Genomic DNA, 24,616 nt, shown 5'->3' on the forward strand with positions numbered 1-24,616 from the left:
ACTAAATGTTAGCGTTGTTTATTGCTATATATATTATACCTCCAAAATAGGTGATTGCTTTAAAAGCCTAGATATCAGGTATACTTGATTCTATCAGCTTATGTAGGCATGTAATAAGCTGCTATTGTAATTATGAGCTCCACACAACAGCAAATTTAAAAAATGACAACCCGGGGAAAGGTTATAGAATACTTGAACCCTAATTTCAACCAGCAAGCCAGAGATCAGAGAAGAGTATCATGTACTCAGTTCTACCTATATCAGCAGAAAAGGCTCAGTTACTGTTCCAAATTTCACAAAAATAGAAAACAAAACATATTCTAGATTTTGGTAACTTATTGAGTATTCCTCAAGCATACTCCTGGATGTTTCAACTATTAAATCATGTATTCAATCATCTGTTATTCTTGTAGCTAACTCAGGGTATCTGAAATTTGGTACCAACTTTATATCAATTGCTTTTGCTTTATATGTGTACCCAAATTCTAAAAATTAGTCATCTGATAGCAAAAGGGAGATAGTATTTTCTGTTTTTACCATATTCCTTAATTATCAGTGGCATTCCTTAATTATCAGCAGCTAGACAGAGCCCCAGAGTACTGCTATCTTACTATAAAAAATTATACTATATGGGGCACCTGGGCAGCTCATTCGGGTAAGCTTCTGACTCATGATTTCAGCTCAGGTCATGATCTTATGGTTCATAGGATCAAGCCCTGCATCAGGTTCCAGGCTGACAGCTCAGAATCTGCTTGGGATTCTCTCTCTCCCTCTCTCTCTCTGCCCCTCCCACGCTCATGTGCAAGTGCTTTCTCACTCTCTCTCTCAAAATAAATGAACTTTAAAAAAACCTTTTATTACCAATATCACTGTTTTATGAAAAATCACTATTTTTGAAAATTTTAATACTTAGGAATGAAATGAAATTAACTTAGTTCTCTCCAAGGAAAAAAAAGTCAGGAGTCACTTAGTTTGGGGGTAAGGGAGATTTTAAAGAATAACACAGCATATGAAAAAAGCTAAGTGACAAAAAAAGAAGAAAGTAAGAAAGCAGATAGTCCAATAGAAAATAATGAACTAGTAGTTAAATTCTTTAATATGCTTCATAATTCTCCCAAATAATAACTTGGGAAATGAGAGGTTATTTAGTGTTGGGTTCAGGGACTGGGGGAGCATTGGGAGGAACTATATGACTATACAGGTGGGAAAAATGAGAGGCATGATACTCTACCTTTGTGGCATCTGCTTCTTTAAAAATCATATATGGTTCTGCACACTCTCCGATGTCACCTTGCTGTAGGACTTTTTCTAACTGTCAAAAAATAAAACAGTAAAGACTAATTAAGCTTAAAAAAAAAAGTAATCAGACTGGAATGTGAGGATGGTTTAACATAAAAAAAATCAATCAAGGTAATACACGACATTAACAGAATAACAGGAAAAAAAAAAACACACGATCATCTCAATTGATACAGAAAAATAACTGGGCAAAATTCAGCACCCTTTCATGCTAGGAACATTCAACAAACTAAGAATACAAGAAAACTACCTCAACATAATAAAGACCATATATGAAAACACCACAGCTAACATCATATTCAATGGTGAAAGGCTGGAAGTTTTTCCTCTAACATTAGGAACAAGATAAGGATGCTCACTTTTACCAATTCTATTCAAAAAAGTACTGGAAGTCTGAGCCAAAGCAATAAGGCAAGAAAAAGAAAAAAAAGAGTCCAAATTTGAAAGGAAAGAGTAAAATTATGTGTTTGCAGACATGACCTTTTGTTCAGAAAACCTTTATAGTACACACACACACACACACACACACACACAAATGGTTAGAAGTAATAAATAAATTCAGCATAGTTGCAGATACAAAATCAATATGCAAAAATCAATTATATTTCTAAATACTAATAATGAAAAATCTGTAAGAAAATTAAAAACACAATTTCACTTACAATAATATCAAAAAGAAAAAAAAATAAAGGTATTCCCCACTTTTAGAAAGCTAACATTATGCTACTTTGATCTTACAAAGACCTACATTACTACCTGTTTTTGCTAACTGAAAGAAATCTGAAGAGGATTTTCACTTTTACAAAAAAAAGGGGAAAGTAAAAATAACATTCAGCATATGCTTTGCAAATACAGGCAGCACACACCCGGGGCAACAACAGTGGCACTGCCAAGCTCCTTCCCTGGGAATTACAACTCAGTATCTCAGCATCAAACTACCAAAGTTCTGCACTGTGTCTACGAGCATCTGTCCTTTATCTCAATTTATTTTGTGCATCTGTTGGCAAGATATGTCCAAAGGCATCATGAAAGACTGAGAGAGTTATTTTTTGGGTCTAAGAACATTCAAATATTTTTCCATATGAATTAATGTTAATTGCTTTGTCACTTTATAAAATTTGAGCTTACAAAAGTTTCATCAAAGCACTCTTCTTCTAGATAGCAAGGAAACATATACTGAGAAATTAACTTAACCAAAAGGGTGAATGATATATAATCTGAAAACCATAGAACATTGGTAAAAAAAAAAAAAAAAAAAAAAAATTAAAGAAGACACAAACAAATGGAAAGATATCCTATAGTCATGAACTGGAAGACTAAATTGATATTAAGAGGCCAATTCTATGCAAAGCAATCTACAGATTTAATGCAATTCCTATGAAAATCTCAAAGATTTTTTTTGTAGACATAATAAAATTCACCATAACATTCATGTGAAATTTCAAAGAACCCTGAACAATCAAAATAAACCTTTAAAAAAGGAACAGAGTTGTAAGTCTCATACTTCCAGACTTCAAAACAATACAAAGCTACAGTAATAAAAAATACATATATGATACTGGCATAAAGACATACATATAGATGAATGGAACAGAATACAGTCCAGAAATAAACCCTCATATATGTGGTTAAATAATATTTTGTTAATATTTATTTAGTTATTTTGAGAGAGAGAGGCAGTGTGCATAGGGTAGGGGCCAACAGAGAAAGAGAGAGAAAATCTTAAGCAGGTCCATGCTCAGTGTGGAGCCCAATGAGGGGGCTCAATCTCACGACCATGAGATCATGACCTGAGGTGAAATCAAGAGTTGGATGCTTAACCAACTGAGCCACCCAGGAGCCCCAGGCTAAATGATTTTTAACAAGACTGCCAAGGCCATTCAATGGGGAAAGGACAGTCTTTTCAACAAATGGTGTTTAAAATACCATATACCCAAATGCAAAAGAATTAATGGTGTTTAAAAGACCATGTATCCATGGGGCACCTGGGTGGCTCAGTTGGTTAAGTGTCTGACTCCGGTTCAGGTTAAGGTCTCATGGCTCATGACTTCAAGCCACGCATTAGGCTCTGCACTGACAGCTCAGAACCTGGAGCCTGCATCAGATTCCATGTCTCCCTCTCTCTCTGTCCCTCCCCTACTCGTGCTCTGACTCTCTCTCTCTTTCAAAAATAAACATTAAAAAAAATTTTTCTTGGGGGTGCCTGGGTGGCTCAGTCGGTTAAGCGTCCGACTTCAGCTCAGGTCATGATCTTGCGGTCCGTGAGTTCAAGCCCCACGTCGGGCTCTGTGTTGACAGCTCAGAGCCTGGAGCCTGTTTCAGATTCTGTGTCTCCCTCTCTTTCTGCCCCTCCCCTGCTCATGCTCTGTCTCTCTCTGTCTCAAAAATAAATAAAAACATTTAAAACAATAAAAAAATTTTTTTTCTTAAATCATATATACAAATGCAAAAGAATAAAGTCTTTACTCTCTATCATATACAAAAATTAACACAAAATGGATCAAAGACCTAAATGTGGACCTAAAATTATATAACTCTTAACAGAAAAAAACAGAATCTTCATGACACTGGATATGGCAATGTTTTCTTGGATTTGATGCAGAAAAATACAGGTAACAAAAGCAAAATACAGAAACTGGGCCACATTAAAAATTTGTGCATCACAGACATAATCAGGGTGAAAAGGCAACAAATAAAAAAATATATACAAATAATGTATCTAATAAGGAGTTAATATCCAGAATAATTTTTTTAAGTTCTACAACTCAACAACAAAATAAATACAGTAAGCCTTGGTTTGCAAGCATAATTTGTTCTAGAAATATGCTTGTAATCCAAAGCACTCAGATATCAAAGCAAATTTCAAGAACCACTGGCTCAGCTGTGATCATGTGACGTTCAGCATCATGTACAACTCATATTGCAAGACATTGCTCGTTTATCAAGTTAAAATTTATTAGAAATGTTTGTCTTGGGGCGCCTGGGTGGCGCAGTCGGTTAAGCGTCCGACTTCAGCCAGGTCACGATCTCGCAGTCCGTGAGTTCGAGCCCCGCGTCGGGCTCTGGGCTGATGGCTCGGAGCCTGGAGCCTGTTTCCGATTCTGTGTCTCCCTCTCTCTCTGCCCCTCCCCCGTTCATGCTCTGTCTCTCTCTGTCCCAAAAATAAATAAACGTTGAAAAAAAAAAATTTAAAAGAAATGTTTGTCTTGTGGAACACTCACAGAACAAATTACAATCCAAGGTTTTACTTTAATCTGATTTTTAAATGGCAAAGGACTTGAATAGACATTTTTCCGAAGAAGATACAAAAATGGCTAACAGGATATGAAAAGATCCTCTACATAACTAATCATAAGGTAAATGCAAATCAAAATACAATGAGATTATCACTTGATAGCCATCAAGAGGCTACAATCAATAAAACAAAAAATAACAAGCATTGGCAAGGATACAGAAAAACTGGAACACATGTGCACTATTGGTGATTATGAAAATGGTACATCCATTATGGAAAACTATACAGAGGGTCCTCAAAAAATTAAAAATAGAATTACCACACAATACAGAAAATCTATTTTTAAGTATATATCCAATAGAATCAAAAGCAAAATGTAAACCATTATTTGTACACTCATGTTCATAGCAGCACTATTCACAAAGCCAAAAGGCAGAAGCGACCCAAATGTCTATCAAGAGATGTGTGGACCCGAAAAACAAATAATCCAGTGAAGAAATGGGCAGAAAACATGAATAGACACTTTTCCAAAGAAGATGTCCAGACGGCTAACAGACACATGAAAAGATGCTCAACATCACTCCTCATCAGGCAAATACAAATCAAAACCACACTCAGATATCACCTCACGCCAGTCAGAGTAGCTCAAATGAACAAATCAGGAGACTATAGATGCTGGAGAGGATGTGGAGAAATGGGAACCCTCTTGCACTGTTGGTGTGAATGCGTACTGGTGCAGCCGTTCTGGAAAACAGTGTGGACGTTACTCAAAAAATTAAAAATAGATCTACCCTATAATCCAGCAATAGCACTGCTAGGAATTTACCCAAGGGATACAGGAGTGCTGAGGCATAGGGGCACTTGTACCCCAATGTTTATAGCAGCACTTTCAACAATAGCCAAATTATGGAAAGAGCCTAAATGTCCATCAGCTGATGAATGGATAAAGAAATTGTGGTTTATATACACAATGGAATGCTACTTGGCAATGAGAGTGAAATCTGGCCTTTTGTAGCAACGTGGATGGAACTGGAGAGTGTTATGCTAAGTGAAATAGGTAATACAGAGAAAGACAGATACCATATGTTTTCACTCATATGTGGATCCTGAGAAACTCAACAGAAGACCAGGGCAGAGGAAAAGGGGGGTGGGGAGTTACAGAGAAGGAAGGAGGCAAGCCATAAGAGACTCTTAAATACTGATAATAAACTGAGGGTTGATGGGGGGTGGGAGGGAAGGGAAAGTGGGTGATGGGCACTGAGGAGGGCACTTGTTGGGATGAGCACTGGGTGTTGTATGGAAACCAATTTGATAATAAATTTCATATTTAAAAAAATAATAAAAAAATAAAGTTAGGTAAATAGGTTATGACAAACTGAAAAAAAAAGAGATGAGTGGACAAACATATATATATTAAATATTATACAATGGAGTATTATTCAGCCTTTAAAAGGGAGAAATCCTAAAACAAGCTACAACCTTGATGAACCTTGAAGACATTATACTAGGTAAAATAAGCCAGTCACACACAAAAACAAAAACCAAATACTCTATGATTCCATTCACATGAAGTATATGAGGTCAAATTCATAGAAAGAGAGCAAACTCGTGGTTGGCAAAATCTGATAAGAGGAGAAAAAGTCATCTAATATAATATCAATGTACAGAATTAACAATTTTTTAAAAATTGCTCAATTGGTTGAGTGTCCAACTCTTGATTTCGGCTTAGGTCATGATCTCACAGTTTGTGAGATCAAGCCCTACTTTAGGCTCTGCACTGACAGTGTGGAGCCTACTTGGGATTCTTTCTCTGTCTCTGCCCCTGCCCTGCTTGTGCACACATTCTCTCTCAACATAGGTAAGTAAACACTAAAAAAAAAAAAAAAAAAAAAGTAAAGAAAAAACTCACAAAACAGTATTGAGTGACCAATGCAACAGTTTCTACTTCTAATTTTTTTCTCCACTTCTAATTTAATGTCTCACGTTAACCCTATATAACTTAATATTTTCAAAAAGAAAAGAAACGTAAATAAAATAGGGTGAAAGTCCAGAAACCAAATCAAGCATACCTGATTTGTAGGAATTATGATAATTCCTTGTAGGAATTTAGCACATATAAAGTTGATACTTCAAATTAGCAAGTGGAGGACAAAACACTCTTACAAATAAAATAAAATAAAAATAATCCAATAAAATGGATAGGATTACACAAGTGTATATATTTGTTCACGTGAAACATATGTATCCTACATACACTTAAAATTCATGTTTTTTATATTAAAAATCACTTACAAACAAGTTAAAAATGAGCTATTTGAATAAGTACTTTATAAAACAGAATATCCAAACAGCCAATAAATCACTCAACATTCTTAGTCATCACAGAATATAGACTAAAATTGAGGGGCGCTTGACTGCCTAGGTCAGTGGAGCATGGAACTCTTGGACCTGGGGTTGTGTGTTCAAACCCCATAGTGGATGTGGATATTACTTAAAAATAAACTCTTAAAAAATTTGATATAACATGACAAACATATCAGAAATAAAATACAAACCAGAATATAAAACAAAATTAATAAAATTTAAATGTCAAATACAATAAAATCCGGTGATAGCAAGTGTTAAGAAGGAAATGGAGCAGCTGATATTCTCAAAAACTGTTGAAAAGAGTAAAAATTGGAATATCCATGTAGGGAAACCGGTTGTAGAAATAAACCCAATGTCCAACAATGAGAATGGAAAAACAGTGATATATTCATATAACAGAATATTATATAGGATTAAAAACAACTACTGCTACACGCAAAAAGCCTAGATGAATCTTAACATAATTCTTTAGAATACCAGAGACAAGAATTTATACTATACGATTCCTTTCCTATGAAGTTTCAAAAGAGGCCAAGATACGGCAAAAGTCACTATAGTAGGAAAGGGCACAAAGAAGGCCACTTGCTAATATTCTACATCTTGATCGAGATGTACATAAGTTCAGTATGTAAAAATTAATAAAGATGGACACCCTGTGCATATTGCTAATTGTAAACAAAGCTTACAAAGAAAACAATTTCTATATACCAGTGACAAATGAAATTTTGTATATAATTTAAAATGAAAAATGTTAAGTGATACCATTTATAATGTAATTCAAAATATCAAATCACCAAGAATATATGAGAGGAAAAGACCTAAAAACATGAAGGAATATATCATGTTCATTGACTGAAAAACAATAGTTTAAAGATGTCAACTTTCTCAAATTGATCTATATATTTAATGCAATGCCAGTCAACATCTCAGTACATTATTTCTTGAGAGAAAGAGAGCATGCCTATACTAAGGGGTTGAAGAGACTGACAAGTAAAAATTTACACAAAAATGTAAAAAGTCAAGCTGGAAAAAAAATACACCACTTATTATAAAGCTACAATAATGAAAACAGTATAGTAGTGGTACCAAGAAAAGACAAATAGACCAGTGGAACCAAAAAAGGCTCTAGGGGCACCTGGGTGGCTCTCCTCCTATGGAGGACTCTCACAGCCATTATATTGAGTGAAAGAAGCCAGGCACAGAAGACTCATTGTTATGATTCCTTTCATATGAACTTCAAGAAGAAGAAAAGCTAACAATGGTGACAGAAGTTAGAATACTAGTTATCTAGAAGGGCAGGGGTAGTCACTAGAAAGAGAAACACAAGAACCCTCCAGAGTAATAACGCAATGGAAATATTCTATGACTTGAGCTCAAGAGTGATTACACAGGCAAATACACATGGAAGAATTCACCAAGCTGTTTACTCCAGATTTGTAAATATCTCATTGTACATATTTTATACTTCAATTTTAAAAAAAACTGATAAATATCAAGTATGACTAGCTGAAACTCTTTTTTTTTTCAACGTTTATTTATTTTTGGGACAGAGAGAGACAGAGCATGAACGGGGGAGGGGCAGAGAGAGAGGGAGACACAGAATCGGAAACAGGCTCCAGGCTCTGAGCCATCAGCCCAGAGCCTGACGCGGGGCTCGAACTCACGGACCGCGAGATTGTGAGCTGGCTGAAGTCGGACGCTTAACCGACTGCGCCACCCAGGCGCCCCTAGCTGAAACTCTTATTCACTGCTGGTGGGAATGCAACTATCACAGAGACTGAAAACATTTATTTGATAGCATCTACCAAATCTGACTACAAATATTCTGTGACTTAGCAATTCTACTCCCAAGAATAAACTAAATACAAATGTATGCATATGTCTATCCTCATGGAATGCAAATATTTACAGAATTTCTGATAAAAACCACAAAATTAACCAAAATGTCTATCATCAGTAAAATGAATTATGATATATTCATATAATACTAAACAACAATGTAAATGAATTTTATTTTTATTATCTTTTAATGTTTATTTATTTCTGAGAGAGACAGAGCATGAGCATGGGAGGGACAGAGACAGAAGGAGACACAGAATCTGAAGCAGGCTGCAGGCTCCAAGCTGTCAGCACAGAGCCCGACATGGGGTTCAAACCCATGAACTTTGAGATCATTACCTGAGCCGAAGTCGGACGCTTAACCAACTGAGCCACCCAGGAGTTCCAGCAATGTAAATGAATTTAAAACTGTTGCATACAGCAGTATAATCACACAATCATGTAGCAAGTCACAAAATATATATAATGTTGGATCCTATTAACACAGTGTTCAAAAACAAGCAAAAATTTTGAGGGGAAAAAAAAAGGAGCGGTGAATGGTACATGGGCAGTTTCTGGGATTCTGGTAACATTTTGTTTCTTAACATGGGTGGGTGGTAACATAATGCATTTATTTGGGGATAATTCATTAAATCATGTATTTATGACTTTTGTGTATTTTCTGTAATTATGTCACACCTCAATAAAAAATTAAATTAAGCTTATTTTGTTATCATTACCTTATTGTAACCCACGTTTTTCTTCATCTATTTGTGGGTTTCTTTCAAAGAGCTTTGTTTTTGTTCTCTAAAATGTCAATAATCCAAACACAATGATATTACCCCTTCACCTATTTACCAGAATGTATGCTAATAAGCAGGACACAAAAATGAGCAAGGAAGACCTAATCCTGGCTGAGCCAGAATTCCCGTATCTCAGACAGTGATAGATTGCACTTAATAGCCCCAATTCTTCACCCTTCCTTTACCCCCCTCACTGCTACCTGACACTGGAATTCCTCTGAATAAAGACGCCAAGTATATATCCTAACTTCTTGCTTTTGTGTTCTGTCATATGATTTGTCTTGGCCAATACAATGTTAGCCTGTGTGATGCAACCAAGGGCTTGAAAAGTGCCTGTGCAGGGGGGTCTGCTCTTTGGCATTTCTGCAATTACCATGAGAATAAACCAAGCTAGCCTGCTAGAAAAGCAATACACAAAGAAGTACAGCTCCAGCTGAATCAAATGAGCCCCAACCAACCAAAAGACGGTTTCAGGAGCACAGCCACCTCGAGGAGAGTACAACCTACATCAACTGACCACCAGACAACTTGGATGCATGACCTAAACAAACGTTTGTTGTTGCATGCCACTGGGATTTTCTCTTTCTGTTCTTGAATAGCAGGAGCTCACCAATACACAGATCAATGGCATTTTTCCTCTCAAGAAACAAAAACATCCTGCTGCACCACAAGTGATTTAGCAAAACCTCCTAAATACATCTCCTTTAAATTTTTAATAATATTTTAACTTGTTCATTTTTTTGAAATTACAGGGAAGTCATTTTCTATGTATATACATATTTTTATGTACATATATATTCTACACAATTGAGATCATTCCATAGAGAGTTTTGTGCCAGACTTATTTTTCACTGAATGTTATATCACACATGCGTTTCTATATCATTAAAATTTCTTCCAGGGGCGCCTGGGTGGCTCAGTCGGTTAAGCGGCCGACTTCGGCTCAGGTCATGATCTCGCGGTCCGTGAGTTCGAGCCCCGCGTCGGGCTCTGTGCTGACAGCTCAGAGCCTGGAGCCTGTTTCAGATTCTGTGTCTCCCTCTCTCTGACCCTCCCCCGTTCATGCTCTGTCTCTCTCTGTCTCAAAAATAAATAAACATTTAAAAAAAAAAATTTCTTCCAAATAGTGGTTTTATTTGCCATAGTATCCCATCATATGAATGTACATTGATTTATCTCCCTATTTACTCATATTGAACATTTACCATGTTTCTTATCCTTAATCCTATCTAAACTGTTCACTCTCAACCAAATCTTGTCACTAAATAATCTCATTTTCATGCAGTCAATATTCGAACCATCAGCTGTATCTTTTCATCTCGTTTCCTTAAATATGTTCTATTTTTATGAAAATGCACTATTTTCCCATGTAAAGGTACTTGTATATACAGTATTTCTCAACTGTATTAATATTTAGAACTTTATTCTGAGTTTTTGAAGACCACTGCTGCTAAATCTGTGCTTGTAGGATTCATTGTAGCTAAGATCTATTTTAAGCTGAATTCAATGGGAATGTGTCGACAAATTAGGACATTATTCCTGTGGGTAAACAGGATTCATTCCGTGACAATCCACTTTATAACCTTATTGTAAAATTCATTACCTTTTATAATTTTATATAAATAAAGATAAAATGATCAATGAATATATTTTAAGCTTCTTTCAAGTCAAGGTCAAGTTATAGTAAATTATTCCTCAACTTAAGCTAAGCAGCTTCATAATATTCAGATTTTAGAATTCATAATCCTTATTCAGTTTTTGTGTTTATTTTGCTTTGTTTATTTCAAATTTTTAATTTAAATGTCAGTCACTTAATACATAGGATAATATTAGCTTCAGGAGTGGAATTTAGAGATTTATCACTTATATAAAACACCCCGTGCTTATCACAGTAACTGCCCTTCTTAATACCTGTCACCCATTTAACCCATCCCTCAGTCCAACTCCCCTCCAGCAACCCTTAGTATGTTCTCTATAGTTAAGAGTCTGCTTTACAGTTGGCCTCGTTTTTTATTCTTCCCTATGTTTGTAATCCTTATTCTTAATTGGAGGACAGTCAAATCATAATGTTCCGTGACCTCAATGATTTAGATATTAGTATTTATGTAATTTAGAAACTGAGTGATAACATCATAATAAAGCTCCTATGATACTTAATTTTATATGCCAACTTGGGTAGGCTATAATGCCCAGTTATTTGATCAAACCTACCTAGATGTTGCTGTAAAGGTATTTTTTAGAGGTGATCAGCATTTAAATCAGTAGAGTAAGGCAGACTACTCTCTCCACAATGTGAGTGTGCCTCATCCAATCAGGTGAAGGCCTTGAGACCAAAGATGGAAATTTCCCAAAGAAGTAATTTTCAAGACTGCAACACAGACACCCTGCCTGAGTCTCCAGTCTGCTGCCCAATTCAGACTCAAGACTACAATACCAACTCTTACCTGAATTCCAGCCTGCCAACCCCCTACACATTTCAAATTTGCCAGCCCCCACAATCACACAAGCCAATTCCTTAAAATCAGTCAATCTCTACCTGTATGTGTGTACATACATGTGTGTGTATTTCCAGCCTACTGATCTGTTTCTTTGGAGAACCCTAATAGAGTTCCCACTCAAAAAAAAAAGAAAAAAACTTAGGTAGTTTTTTTTAGGTAGACTACAGTCTACATCCAGTATTGTGTTAAGAAGTTTTAAGACAAAAAAAATACATGAAGATAAAATCCTTACCCTTAAAAACCTTGTGATATTAATAGGGAGACAAATATACAGACACTACACAAACAAACTAATTTATTTAACATTACTCTTACCTTTATTACAAGAAAAACATCTTGGGAAGGATAAGTGATAGAAAAAATAGCTGATCTTGCCAAAGTGGTAATGGCAGCAGGTGGTACATGGGGACGTAATAATCCTTTCATCTGCTCAGAATTAAGGTCAAAATAAAAGTTTTCTGAAATCTAAAAAAAAAACAAAAATTCACATATTAAATTTTAAAATCTGTACATTTTGCAAATATCAAGCATACTCAGTCTTAAAATATTACAGATATTACAACATTACACTAACATACTGTATATCATATATTTCATTGACCAATCTTTATATGTCTAAATAAAAGCAAAAAGAAATATACAAAACTATCTGAGAAATATACAAGAAATATATTCTAAAGAACTCTATCCCAAGCTCTTTTGATTAGAAATGTAACCTGTAATAAAGTACACAAAGAAATTATTGAGATGAATTACCTCAAATTGAGAATTAAAAGAATTATACAAATAATATTTTAGCGAATTTGATTTAGCAAATACAAGTTGCTGGGGCAGAGTTCCACAGCAGAAATCTATAATATGTTGACAGTAGAAGTCACTGAAAGTAGTTAGTTTCTACCACACATTAAGCTTAGAATATTAAGAAATCCTGTATGAGGGGCTCCTGGGTGGTTTGGTCACTTGAGCATCCAATTTTGGCTCCGATCATGATCTCACAGTTCATGGCTTCAAGCCCCACCTCAGGCTTTGCACTGACAGCACGGAGTCTCCTTCAGATTCTCTGAGTCCCTCTCTCTCTGCCCCGTCGCTATTTGTGCCCTCTTTCTTTCTCTCTCTCTCTTTCCCTCTCAAAAAATAAACATTATTTAAAAAATGCTGCATGAGATAGCCCTCTGAAAGACTCTTAAGTGTAATAAAGATACAATGGTAAAACTAAAGCAGTATTTAAGATAAAAGACTTCAAGCATATATAAATGACCTTTTTAGCTAGTGTGAATTTTTAAATCACATCAACAAAACTTTATAATGATTCTAATCCTTTATACATTATTTGCCTAAAATGCTTTTCTTGTACTAACTTTTTCTTAATTTTAAAGCAAGTTGCTTCTGCTATTTGCTTTTGGAATTCTTTCCATTAAATAAAAACTAGGTATCAACTAAACTATTTTATAGTAAGAAAATATGTTTAACAAGTCTTAATAAATTAAATTTCTATTTTCTTTTGAAAAGATCCATATTTAGGGGTGACTGTATGGGTAGTAAGTTAAGCATATGGCTCTTGGTTTTAGCTCAGGTCATGATCTCAGAGTTCATGAGTTCAAGCCCCAAGTTGGGCTTTCTGCTGTCAGCACAGAGCCTACTTGGGATTCTCTCTCTCTCCCTTTCCCTCTGCCTCTCCTCTGCTCATTCTCTCTCTCTCTCGATAAATAAACTTTAATAAAAATCAATAAATAAATAATCATGTTTAACAATTCTCAAAAAATTATTACTTATAAAACAACTCGAAAACAAGTTTCTGAAACCTAGGAATGTGACAAAAGACTATGTTCAAATCATATAATCTTACCTTTTTCTTTTCCTTGACATCATATAAAGCCAAACTTGCAAAAATAGGTTCAATTTCAATCTCAAACCTTTAAGAAAAAAAGCAATTAGTTTAACATTTCTACATCTGTGCTATACCATCTATGCTACCCCTCCTTCTGAAACACTTTTGCAAGTATATCTTTCAGTCTAAATCAACCACTACTTCCATTAGGTAATTTCATATATTCAATGTGAAAAACTAAGAAAACACATTAAAAATTTCAGAGAAAAACAGGAGCATACAAAATTCCACCACATGGAGAGAACCAAAATTAACAGTTTCAGTGCCTATCCGTCTAGACTTTTGTCTATGTATAATTGCACTTGGTAAATGGATTTATTTTTTAACATTTATTTACTTTTGAGAGAAAGAGACAGAGTGTGAGTGGGAAAGGAGCAGAGAGAGAGGGAGACACAGAATCCAAAGCAGGCTCCAGGCTCTGAGCTGTCAGCACAGAACCCAACATGTGGCTCAGGGCTTAAACCCACAAGCCGCGAGATCATGACCCGAGCTGAAGTCGGACGCCTGACTGACTGGATCACCCAGGTGCCCCAACTGGATTTTTTTTTTAAATGAAGTGTGTCACTGTATATTTAGTAGTCTGCTTTCTCAACTTCATATTTTATGGGTATATTTCCCTGTCATAAATATTAATCTAACCATGCTTTTTAATGTTCAAATACAAATTTTCACTATATGAATATGTAAAAATGTATTTTATAACTGTATGCTTAAATCAAGATGTCTAATTTCATTTCCAAGAACTTGACTTACATACGGTAAACACTTAGTAACTATTTGCTGAATAAAATAATATGTGGGGCACCTGGGTACTCAGTGAAATACCCAACTCTTCATTTCAACTCAGGTCATGACCTCACAGTTGTGAGGTCAAACCCCATGTTGGGCTCCACACTGAGCATGGAGCCTGTTTGGGATTCTCTCTCTATCTCTTTCTGTCCCTCCCCCACGACTGCACGCTCTAGCTCTCTCTCACTCTCTCTCTCTCAAAATAAATGAATTAATTAAAAATATTTTTAAAAAGGGAATAATATGTAACATGAGGTTAACTAAAACTCTAGAGCAGTGATCCTCAATAAAGGATGATTTTTCCCCCAATAGGACATTTGGCAATGTCTGGAAGCATTTTAAGTTATCATTACTGCAGGAATATTACTGATATTTAGTGAGTAGAGAGGCCAGGGCTGTGGCTAAACATTCTGCATTGTACAGGAGAGCCTCTGACAACAAAGAATTATCCAGACAAAAATGTCAATAGTGCCAAGGTTATAAAAACCCTGTTCTACATTGTTCATTTTTTTTTTTTATCATGAGAGTATCAAAGTCTTTACAGGAGATAACACACAGTCGCATTTGGTTGAGTTGAATGAAGGGGGATTCACAAAGATTCCGATAAGATTTAGGAAAACAACTAGAGAGAGTACAATTCTCTGGAGACAACAATCGCAGGGAGTCATTACCAATCCTTGACCTAAAGGAGACCTTAGAAGTGGTAAACCAAAACTGAGAAAGAACAGGTATACAAGGGGCTTTCACAGAAACACTGGCTTTTGGAGGAGAAGGCAACCAATCAACATGACCTAGCAGGGAATGAGTAAAAGGATATAAGTAAATACCACTGATTTCACTCTCTTCCATCCTCTGACTTCTGCTGATGTCTCTCTTAGCAGAACCCAACCCAGAAGCCAAAAGAATAGAAATTTTGGTGATACTGTCTACATGGCTCAACCTCTACAAAGCCTACTGTACAAACTCTCTAACACTTGTTACTGTCACTCTTTCTGATTCTGCAACTTCAGTGGGTATCTGTTATCACACTGGACTTTTAATATGCATCTTCATCTATTTATGAACACACAGACACTCTCTTTTGGACCATTTTTCTATTTTTTGTTTGGCAGTTTCCTCATCTATTTACACTTCTTTATGCATTCTGTATACAGATGCTTTGTCAAGTGAATGTATTGAAAACATCTTCTCCCTCTGTATGACAGAGAAAGATAGAGAAACAGAGAGACACAGATATCCAACTGTTCTGCCAATTTATTGAAAAGATTACCTTTCCCAACTGTCTATATAGTTGTCTCCCCTTATCTGCAAAAAATATGTTCTAACACCTCCCATGGATGCCTGAAACCTTGTAGACAGTACTGAAACCCATATATACAATGTTTTTTCCAATGCATACGCTACCTGTGATAAAGTTTAATTTATACTTTAGGCACAGTAAGAGATTAACAACAATAACTAATGACAAAACAGAACAACTATAACAACATACTTTAATAAAAGATATGTGAATGCAGTCTCTCTCTCTCTCTCTCAAAATACTTTACTGTATTATATTAATCCTCCTTTTCCTTACAATGATATGACCTGATAAAATGTCTACGTATGAAATCAACTGAGGTAAATAACACAGACATTGTGACATAGAGTTATGCTATTACTGATCTTCTGATAAGTCAGAAGGATCATCATCTGCGCCTGGACAGCAGTTGACCACTGGTAACTGAATACATGGAGAAGAGGGGGGCTACTGTAGTGCCACTGTAATTGTAAATCAAAAATACACACATAGGTCCATTTTTTAGTCCTAGTCCATTGGACTAATTTTCTAATTGTATGTCAGTGCTATATTGTCTTCATTAGCTTCCGTCTTAGGTAATTAGCTTACTGTAGCTTTATACTAAGTATTAATACCTATTTTGTTTTGTAAACTGCTTCAAAACTTCCCTGCCTCCTTTCAGCCCTTTGCATTTTCATATAAATTTTAGATTCAGATAAAATAAGCAAAAATGGATCAAAGATAAGAGAAATGTTAACTGCTTATTCAGAAAACGAGTATCCTATTTTGTAATTTAGCACCATAAAATTCATGCATAATAACTTTCTCTATGATATTCTTGGACAGTATTTAAAGATCCCTATTGTTAGTATGATGAACAAAGGTTAAAAGTCTTGAGGAAACAACAAGTGTGCTTCACATTAAGAAAAGCTACTAATGCATGACAAGAATATTTTAAATGAGATACATCATTTCATTTTTTTCTTTAATGTTTCAAAAGGCTCTTCCAGGGGCGCCTGGGTGGCACAGTTGGTTAAGCGTCTGACTTCAGCCAGGTCACGATCTCGCGGTCTGTGAGTTTGAGCCCCGCGTCAGGCTCTGGGCTGATGGCTCGGGGCCTGGAGCCTGTTTCCGATTCTGTGTCTCCCTCTCTCTCTGCCCCTCCCCCGTTCATGCTCTGTCTCTCTCTGTCCCAAAAATAAATAAAAACGTTGAAAAAAAAAAATTAAAAAAAAAAAAAAAGAAACTATTTAAAAAAAAAAAAGGCTCTTCCATTATACAAAGGGACTGCCATGGTTGTATTTTTTTTTTCTTTTCTGTTTTTAAATGTATACCTCCCATACATTCAGTATGAAAACTTAAAAAACGCATACTATGCTACTCCCAGGCAACCAAACATACACGTGCTTGAGTTTGTCAAGAAATACTATTTGAGCACCAGATACTCAATGCAAGTGCACCAAGCTGCAAAAAAGGTTGCTTTTTTTCCCCACTGTTAAGTGCTCATTTATTTGAAATGTTGAGAATTCAAAAAACACTTTTTAAAAAGGCAATTTCTTGGGGCGCCTGGGTGGCACAGTCGGTTGAGCGTCCGACTTCAGCCAGGTCACGATCTTGCGGTCCGTGAGTTCGAGCCCCGCGTCAGGCTCTGGGCTGATGGCTCGGGGCCTGGAGCCTGTTTTCGATTCTGTGTCTCCCTCTCTCTCTGCCCCTCCCCCGTTCATGCTCTGTCTCTCTCTGTCCCAAAAATAAATAAACGTTGAAAAAAAAAATTTTTTTTAAAAAGGCAATTTCTTAAAATACTTATTTCTTTTGAGACAGCAGGAGAGGGGTAAAGACAGCGGGAGAGAGAGAATCCCAAGCAGGCTCTGCGCTGTCAGTGGAGAGCCCAACATAGGACTTGATCTCACAAGTTGCAAGATCAGGACCTGAACTAAAATCAAGAGTCAGGTGCTTAACCGACTGAGCCACACCGGCGCTCCAAAAAAGCAATTTTTAATCACTCCAAGGCCTACCAAAACACACTACTGACAAAATTAGGGTGAGACCCTAAGCCTAAAAGACTGGTGTCTTTATAAAAAGAAAAACACCAGAGAACTTTCTCTCTTCATGCAGGAACAAAGAAAAGGTCATATCGGGGAACAAGAAGAAGATGACCATCTACAAGCCAGGAAGAGAAGTCTCATCAGAAACCAATCCTACCAACACCTTGAACTTCAACTTCCACTCTCCAGCACTGTGAGAAAATAAATTTCTGTTGTTTAAGCTACCCAGTCTATGGTATTTTATTATGGTAGTTGGAACAAACTAATACAGGTATGAAGTTTCTCTCTGGGGTGATGAATATGTTCCAGAATTAGTCACAGCAATAGTTGTACAACTCTGAATTTACTAAAAACCACGGATGTTAGACTTCCACGGAAGATGGTGGAGTAGGAAGACCCTAAGCTCACCTCTTCCCATAGATAACACCCACATAAGTGTAAATAACCCAACCCAAAGACTGGCAGAACAGACTCTCCACAGCTAAATGTAGAGAAGAGGCCACATCAAAGGAAGGAGGAAGAGCACGTGAAGAGCTAAATGAACCCACAGGACCATCCACAGGAGGGAAGGAAACAGTAAATGCAGAAACAAAATGAGACTCTCACTAAGCACCCCGGCACAGGGAACCCAGAGGGGCAGACAAATAACATGTGACTTTGAAAATCAGAGAGGCCAGGGGTGCCTGGGTGGCTCAGTCAGTTAAGCATCCGACTTTAGCTCAGGTTATCTCATGGTTCGTGAGTTCGAACCCTGTGTCGGGCTCTATGCTGACAGCTCAGAGCCTGGAGCCTGCTTCAGATTCTGTGTCTCCTTCTCTCTCTGCCTCTCCCCTGCTCATTCATTCTCTCTCTCTCTCTCTCTCTCTCTCTCTCTCTCTCTCAAAATAAAATTTTTTTTAATTTTTTTTTTTTTTAATCAGAGAGGCCAAATTTTGTGAGTTCTTACAGTGAGGCTAAACACCTCGAATTTTAAAAATCAGCCAGGAGGGCAAAATGAAACTGAGTTCCCACCCTTAATGAGACAGCACAACAAACAGTCCCTCAGATTTTACAGCACAGAAGTATCACCTTGAAAAATTCCTGTTGTATTCAGGAGGAAGATTTGTTTACTAATCTCAGAACATTGCTGGAGGGGCAGGGATCATTGAGAGACTTCTCCAGGAGCAAAGGAGCTGGTGGGTGCCTTTTCCCTCCCTGATGCCCCAACCTAAATATCTGCAGGAACCAGCATACTGCCAACACCTGCACCTAAACTGCTAAGAGCACACCATGCCTCTGCATTCTCCTGCAGACCTGCCCCCTGCAATATCCCTTGGCAGAACCCGTCCAAAGCGGTGCCACAAGCCTGACAATGTGCAAGCAGCCCTGATAGGAGCCAACACTACTATAAAGCGACTCCTACCCTGGGAAGAGAGAAAAATAACCAAACATACCAGTCCCCCTGTGGCCCCAGCAGGGGGCTGGGGGCAGACAGCTGGTCTGACTGCAGGCCTTGTCCACCAACGAAAGCTTCTCAGGAGACAACATGGAAGGTGTCTGGCAGTTTGGTGCTGCTACATTTCTGGCAAATACCTGGTCTGACTCAACTTAAGCCCAAGGTGACCTTAGATTCACCCACTAACAACAAAGGGACAAAATCCTGTCCACAAGAGGCAAAGAAAACCATCAAAGATGACAAACTAAAGGCAAAAGCAGCTTAGCCCTGACAGGACACCTGAATGACACATAGGAGACCTCCTCAATCACCCAGGATCTGGTGAACAGGGGATACTACACTGCAGGGCATTACAAGACCTCTTCTTAAGGCCACTACTTGAAAGAGCAGGAGACATAGCCAACTTTCCTAACACACAAAAACAGACACATAGAGTTAGACAAAATGAGGAGACAGAGGAATTTGTCACAAATGAAAGAAACAGGACAAAAGAGAGCTAAACGAAACTGAAATAAGTCATATGCCTGACAGAGAATTTAAAGGAATGGTCATAAAGATACTCACAGAACTTGAGAAAAAGTGGAGGACCTCAGTGAGACCCATAACAAAGAGACAGAAAACATACAAAAGAACCAATCAGAGATGAAGAACTCAGTAACTAAAACTAAAAAGATGGAATAAATAGAAGACTAGAGGAAACAGAAGAAAGGTTTAGTGACCTGGATTAGAGGATTAGAGGACTGAGAAATGGAAAGCAATCAAGCTGAAGAGGAGAGAGGGAAACAAAATAATAAAAAATGAAGACAGACTTAAGGAACTCAGCAGCACCATCCAGCATAGTAACATCTGCATTACAGGAATCCCAGAAGAAGAGAAAGGAACAGGGGCAGAAAATTTATTTGAAAAAATAATAGCTGAAAACTTCCCACATCTGGGGAAGGAAACAGAAATCCAGATTGAGGAAGCACAGAGAGCCCCCAACAAAATCAACCCAAGGAGGTCCACACCAGACACATTGTAATTAAAATGGCAAAAAGCAGCGATAAAGCAGAGAATTTTAAAAGCAGCAAAAGAAAAGAAAAGTTACATACATACAAGGAAAACTCCATAAGGCTACCAGCTGATTGTTCAGCAGAAACTTTGCAAGCCAAAGGGAATGGCAAGATATATTCAAAGTGCTGAAAGAAAAAAACCTGCAGCCAAGAACACTTTACCAGCTATCATTAGAACAGAATGAGAGTAAAGAGGTTCCCAGACAAATAACAGTTAAAGGAATTCATGACCACTAAACCAGCCCTACAAGAAATTTTAAAGGGGATTCTTTGAGAGGAAAGACCATAAGCAGGAATAAGAAAAGTAGGAAGCACAAAAGCAGCAAAATTAAATATATCTGTAAAACTCAGTCAAGGATCCACAAAATAAAAAGATGTAAAGTAGGATACCTTTTATAAACATAGGTGGGGGGGTGGTAAAGAATGGGTTCAAACTCAAGCAACTTAATATAGACTGCTTAGTCATAAGATGTTATACACAAACTTAATTGTAACCACAAATCAAAACCCAGTAACAGATATGCAAAAAATAAAGAGCTAGGGATCCAAGTATATCACTAAAGAAAGCTAGCAGGGGCGCCTGGGTGGCTTGGTAGGTTAAGCGTCCGACTTCAGCTCAGGTCATGATCTCATGGTCCGTGAGTTCGAGCCCCGCGTCAGGCTCTGGGCTGACAGCTCAGAGCCTGGAGCCTGTTTCAGATTCTGTGTCTCCCTCTCTCTCTGCCCCTCCCCTGTTCATGCTCTGTCTCTCTCTGTCTCAAAAATAAATAAACGTTAAAAAAAAAAAAAAATTAAAAAAAAAAAGCTAGCAAATCATGAAAGAAGTGAGCAAGAGAAGAAAGGAACAGAGAGAATATAATCCTAAGTGAAATAATTCAATCAGTGAAAGAGAAAATCCGTATGATTTCACTCATATGTGGAATTAAAAAAAAAAAACAAAAACAAACAAAAAACCAGAAACCAAACTGTTAACTACAGAGGACAAACAGATAGTTACCAGAGGGGAGGTGGGTAGGGAAGGAGGATGGATGAAATAGAAGGGGTTAACTGTACACTTATCATGATGAGCAATAAATAATATACAAAACTGCTAAATCACTATATTGTACACCAGAAGATAATACTGTATGTTAACTATATTGGAATTAAAATTTTAAAGTAAATAAAAACAAATAAACCACTGACTTTAAAAGGGTGAATTTTATATTTAAATTATATCATAAGAAAGCTGTCAAAAAAAGCAAATAAAAAAACAAAAAAAGAATATGATATTCAAAAGACTCAATGCACTAAAGCTCTAACAACTTTCTAGATAAATCTAACTAAATACATAATGCCTTAGCTTTCAAAGGAAGAAAACTGCCTAAGTTATCCAGACACGGAAGTGGTCTGTCCCTATGAGTTGCTCCTTTTAGAAAGTTCTACGTATTAAAATTTCCTTTTTCTTAAGTCAGAACTGGTAATTAACCATAATATTAACATGATACAATGAAAACAGCATCGAGGTGTTTTGTTTTTTTTTTTCAGTTACTGGGTGCAAAACAGTGAGCATGCCAGTCAGTTCACTTCTGCTAATGCTTTTGAATCTTGATTTCCTCATTTGTAAAATGAAGAAAATAATATATACCTTATAGAATTACACTGAAGACAAGATGAGTTAAAATAGAGAAATTAAAATAAAATAAAGCACTTTGTGAAGAATATAAATTCAGGACATTATCACTTCGATGACGTTAGATCAGAAGTCATTTAACTTTTTTACATAAAGAAAAATATATAAACTCAGAATCTTCAAAACACCCACAAAGCCTACCATGTAGGCTTGTATAATCAAGTCTTTAAGGGAAAAGATACTTTGCCTTTATGTTCCCCAAGCCAAGTACAGTGTCTGGTAAACACAAGAAATTCAGCAAATTTTTGTTCAAGTTTTAAGACTAATTATATAGCTGTGACAAAAAGTCATCTTCACCTGTGAGCCAAAAATGTTCTTAAAGCTTACCTTCATACAATAGTTTTAATGCTTAGTAGCATTTAAAATTACGTACAGAAGAACAATACTTCTCAAAAGGACACAAATACAAGCATAAAATCTACTAGGATTTTGTTATACTAATACTCAAAATGTTATTTGAAAAATAAAAGCTATACAGTAAACAAAATAAATACTCACTTGAGTGATAAACATTTTACAAGAAGTCTTTGACCAAAATGCTCTTTGGGCACATCAGGAACACTAAGTCGTTCTATTGGCTCTTCCTACAAATTGACAAGCAATACTAAAATGAACATTCTTATCATATGTCAACCCTTTATAATTTTCTAAAAACTTATTTTATTAATCTAATACTTTTAGTCTTCACAACTGAGCAGAGAAAATAAGGACCAATTTACCCTCAAAGAGAACTCATTAGATCCTAAATGTGCTCAATTCATAGAAATTATATTGTTATATATTAAGCATAATATATATACTTCATTTACTAAAAGTTATACCTATGTTTCAGTTGTTTTATTCCCTATATTATTAGAATACTTTATGTGATATTCCCAAAATATCTATCTTAATAATCATCTGCTTCTTTATATATAAACATCTATACCTCATCTGGTGATGGGTGCAGAGCAAAGAGTTCCTTGTGACGGTTTGATTTCCTTTGGTCATCATTCTGACGGTCTATTTCTTCATTGGGTGTTCGATCAAGTAAATTAGGAAGCAGAGCATCAGGAAGCGAATTTTTCAAGTCAAAAATACTGCAGGCCCAGCTACCCCTTGGAGTATCATCTATTGACATTGAACGTCTTTTAAGATCATCCTGTCATGCAAAACATTAAATATATTAATTAAGAAATTAAAAAATAAACTACTTTAAAATAATTTCTTGTAATAATTTAAAAATAAAAGTATTACTTGCTCATCCTGGTAGTTGTTGCCATCTGGAGCTTCATCAGATTCAAAGACCTGTTTTGGCAAACCTTTTTGCCTTTCTTTCTGTTTATCTAATGTATTAGGATTAAATCCTGTTCCCAGTTTATGATATCTATTCAAAATAAAATAGTTAAATACATATCAGTTTTTGGAAATTTTTCATTTTCATCACGATGTAATAAGCCCACTGTTCTCTGTATTACTTCTTTACATTAATAAGGATACATCCCAGCAGTTTTGATTGTGTCAAACATATAACTAGAGTGATCGATCAGGAAGACTTCCATTCACAGTTCCTTTATTTCAACTAGAGAACAGATAATGAGATTCCAGAAGTAAATTATATTCTCCTTCTTTCCATGGGAACCATGTATATATAACTTAAGCTGTACTTTCAATTCAGAGTTGTACTTTCAATTCAGAGAACTTTTTTCTTTTCAGTAAAAAGAAAGAATGAGAAACCAGGTTAAAGAATAAAATGAGAGAGTAGAAAATATGTATTACATTCATAACAATGTAAATTTTTTAAAGGCAGAAAAATATAAAGCACTGAATCTTAAAATTTCAAATAGCCAAAAAAGTTCCTATATCTCATTATGTATAAATGATCTTAAACAAGCTAAAACTGCAGACTTTAAAAAAAATTTTTTTAATGTTTATTTTTATTTTTGAGAGAGTGAGAGACAGAGCGCAAGTGGGGGAAGGTCAGAGAGAGAGAGGGAGACAAAGAATTTGAAACAGGCTCTAGGCTCTGAGCTGACACAGGCTCAAACTCAGGAACAGGGAGATCATGACCTGAGCCGAAGTTGGATGCTCAACTGACTGAGCCACCTGGGTGCCCCTAAGGCTGCAGACTTTTAAAATGAAAAACAGCAAGATCTCCACCACTGCATACATATATTACGTAACATATATTGTTACGTAATATATGTATTAGACTTAGAATAACTCTGAAATTAATGTAACCTTCTTGCCTAAAAACCCAATATCCAAGAGCATTCAACAGACACCAAGATCCAAGAGCAATTACTGTTCCACACTTCATATAGCCCAACTGGGGAAATTTTTAATTGGAGCAAAAACAATTATGATTACCAGAGGATGATATGGTTCTTGCCACCAGTGAATTTATGAAATAGTAAGGAATCACACTTGATATGAATCATTCATATTGTGTCTTGT

The 24,616-nt window shown here is 36.3% G+C and overlaps 1 protein-coding gene and 1 long non-coding RNA gene across 11 annotated transcripts in view; both read right to left on the reverse strand.

Moving 5' to 3' along the window:
• The window catches only part of DOCK7 (dedicator of cytokinesis 7), a 236,897-nt gene that overhangs the window by 171,303 nt on the left and 40,978 nt on the right, over window positions 1-24,616 (reverse strand). For 9 of the 10 annotated variants that reach the window (XM_086717167.1, XM_086717165.1, XM_086717168.1 and 6 more), the window contains exons 5-10: window positions 23,417-23,546; window positions 23,109-23,321; window positions 22,679-22,764; window positions 13,867-13,933; window positions 12,336-12,485; window positions 1,232-1,312 (exon numbers count right to left, since the gene is read on the reverse strand). In XM_086717167.1, the coding sequence (XP_086573293.1) occupies window positions 1,232-1,312; window positions 12,336-12,485; window positions 13,867-13,933; window positions 22,679-22,764; window positions 23,109-23,321; window positions 23,417-23,546 (727 nt within the window). Of the gene's footprint in view, window positions 1-1,231; window positions 1,315-12,335; window positions 12,486-13,866; window positions 13,934-22,678; window positions 22,765-23,108; window positions 23,322-23,416; window positions 23,547-24,616 lie in introns of those variants that run through there. The other variant, XM_086717174.1, reaches the window with a different exon arrangement.
• Window positions 3,864-8,415, reverse strand: LOC147578069 (uncharacterized). The gene is made up of 2 exons (XR_015254751.1): window positions 4,515-8,415; window positions 3,864-4,279 (listed from the first exon to the last, which is right to left on the reverse strand). It is a non-coding gene; the product is annotated as an uncharacterized LOC147578069 (long non-coding RNA).

The sequence above is a fragment of the Puma concolor genome, chromosome C1 (genome assembly GCF_028749965.1).
Source record: "Puma concolor isolate L17-30 chromosome C1, mPumCon1.1.hap2, whole genome shotgun sequence".
NCBI classification, from domain to species: Eukaryota; Metazoa; Chordata; class Mammalia; order Carnivora; family Felidae; genus Puma; species Puma concolor.